This window comes from Lotus japonicus, chromosome 5, assembly GCF_012489685.1.
Source record: "Lotus japonicus ecotype B-129 chromosome 5, LjGifu_v1.2".
Taxonomy (NCBI): Eukaryota; Viridiplantae; Streptophyta; class Magnoliopsida; order Fabales; family Fabaceae; genus Lotus; species Lotus japonicus.
Window position 1 is genome coordinate 59,968,800 of NC_080045.1, and position 1,620 is coordinate 59,970,419.

Below are 1,620 nucleotides of genomic sequence, written 5' to 3' on the forward strand. Positions count from 1 at the left end.
ACATTTTTCTATATTTTCCCATCACATTACATTTTTAATCACATTTATCAACTATCTCAGTGCTCTTTCTTTATTTCTTATTCCATTTCAATTGGGATGTTTATACAACTTTTTTCTATCAACTACTCTTTTAATTAATTACTTATGCTATATATATAATTGTAAGTTTATAGCAAAATCTTTATCTATACAAAAAGACAACATTGATGAATCAAAGTCTTAAAAATAGAAACTTGGGGGAGCCTGATTTGTTTATAAGTGTGTGGTAGCTACAGCAGCAGAAGAGAAACAAGCATTGAATGAAGAGTACTTAAAACAAAAGATTAATTGAGAGAAATAGAAGAATGGAGGGGTCATCAATGAAGGAAGAAGAGAGGACAATGACTTTCTTCTTTTACCATCCATGCTCTTTTCTTGTAGAAGCACTTAGGACCCTCTTCAAGTGTCTAGGATTTGAGAGTACTGAAACCAACACATGTTCTTCACAGGTCAAAGAAAATGAAACCTCACTTTCCAAACCGGCTTCAGGTGCATGTCCAGTTGTGGACTCGGCAAATTACTCTCCAGACAGCAGCAAGAAAAGTTCCCAAGAAGCTGCAGATCAACCAATCACAACTACTGAAAGCCTTGTATAGATGCTAATGCTAGTTTCTCTCTTTTTTATCTAAAGAAATATAAACCCCATTTAACTTCTTTTTTTAATTAGTGGCAAAAACCTTAGCAATTCTATATAACAGGTTTACACTTTTATGCAGAATGCAAGTTCAATGCAAGGAGGTGGTCATCGAAGAAGGTCTGGTTCTAGCAAAGGGTCACCCCCTCAGCATAATAAGCATGAACTCAAAATACCATCACCATGACTCTACTCTTGGTTATTACTTCAATTTCTCATGTGTTAGTAAGCTTCTCCATCTTTTCTTCAGACACCACCAACTTCTTTAGCAGATATAAAAACTTTTGCCTTTTTTTTTTAGTTTAACGCTAATATGCACATATTTTTTTGCAGGAATATCTATAAGGTGTGGTATTGGAAGTTCAGGACTTAATGGCAAGTCTTCTCAGAATAAACATGTAAACATATATAAGCTAGTTTCTCTAAGCTATTTTCAACCTTTCTTCCCAATTTTTTTCCTCTTTGCCATCTTGTGATAGAGTTTTGTATGTGTGTGGGAATTGGCTACTTACCCATATATGTTATATAGGGAGCCTTGCTTGTATATCAATTTATCAATGAAGTTCTATATGTCCAACAAGAGTTTTTTCTTTTTCTAAGCATGCTGCAATGTGAATCTCGGCACAACAGTAAGGTAAGGTAGCTGCCATGTGACTTTGCGGTTACATGTTCGAACCGTGGAATCAGCCTCTTGCGAAAATGCAATGTAAGGCTGTATACAATAGATCACAAAGTAGGTCCGGCTCATCCCTAAACATGCGCATAGAGGGAGCTTTATAACAAGAGATTTGCTTTTTTATGCAGCAGTGCATACATATGCAACAATTAAGGCTTAATTGCACTTTTGGTCCCCTATGTTTCACCTATGTGCAATTTTCATCCCCTTTGTTCTAATTGCGCGATTTTAGTCCATTTTAGATCACTTTGTGCCAATTTGGTCCATCCGT

General features: G+C 35.8%; 1 protein-coding gene across 2 annotated transcripts; it reads left to right on the forward strand.

The window, feature by feature from the left end:
- The first annotated feature begins 208 nt into the window (after positions 1 to 208).
- Positions 209 to 1,272, forward strand: LOC130716584 (uncharacterized). Of its 2 annotated transcripts, none has more exons than XM_057566554.1 (3): positions 209 to 629; positions 756 to 898; positions 1,007 to 1,272. In XM_057566554.1, the coding sequence occupies exons 1-3, from the start codon at positions 499 to 501 to the stop codon at positions 1,147 to 1,149; spliced, it is 417 nt and encodes a 138-aa protein (XP_057422537.1). In that variant the 5' UTR covers positions 209 to 498; the 3' UTR covers positions 1,150 to 1,272. The 2 variants fall into 2 exon arrangements, with proteins under 2 accessions (XP_057422537.1, XP_057422538.1); XM_057566555.1 differs by having other exon boundaries at positions 214 to 629; positions 756 to 894.
- The last annotated feature ends 348 nt before the right edge of the window (positions 1,273 to 1,620 follow it).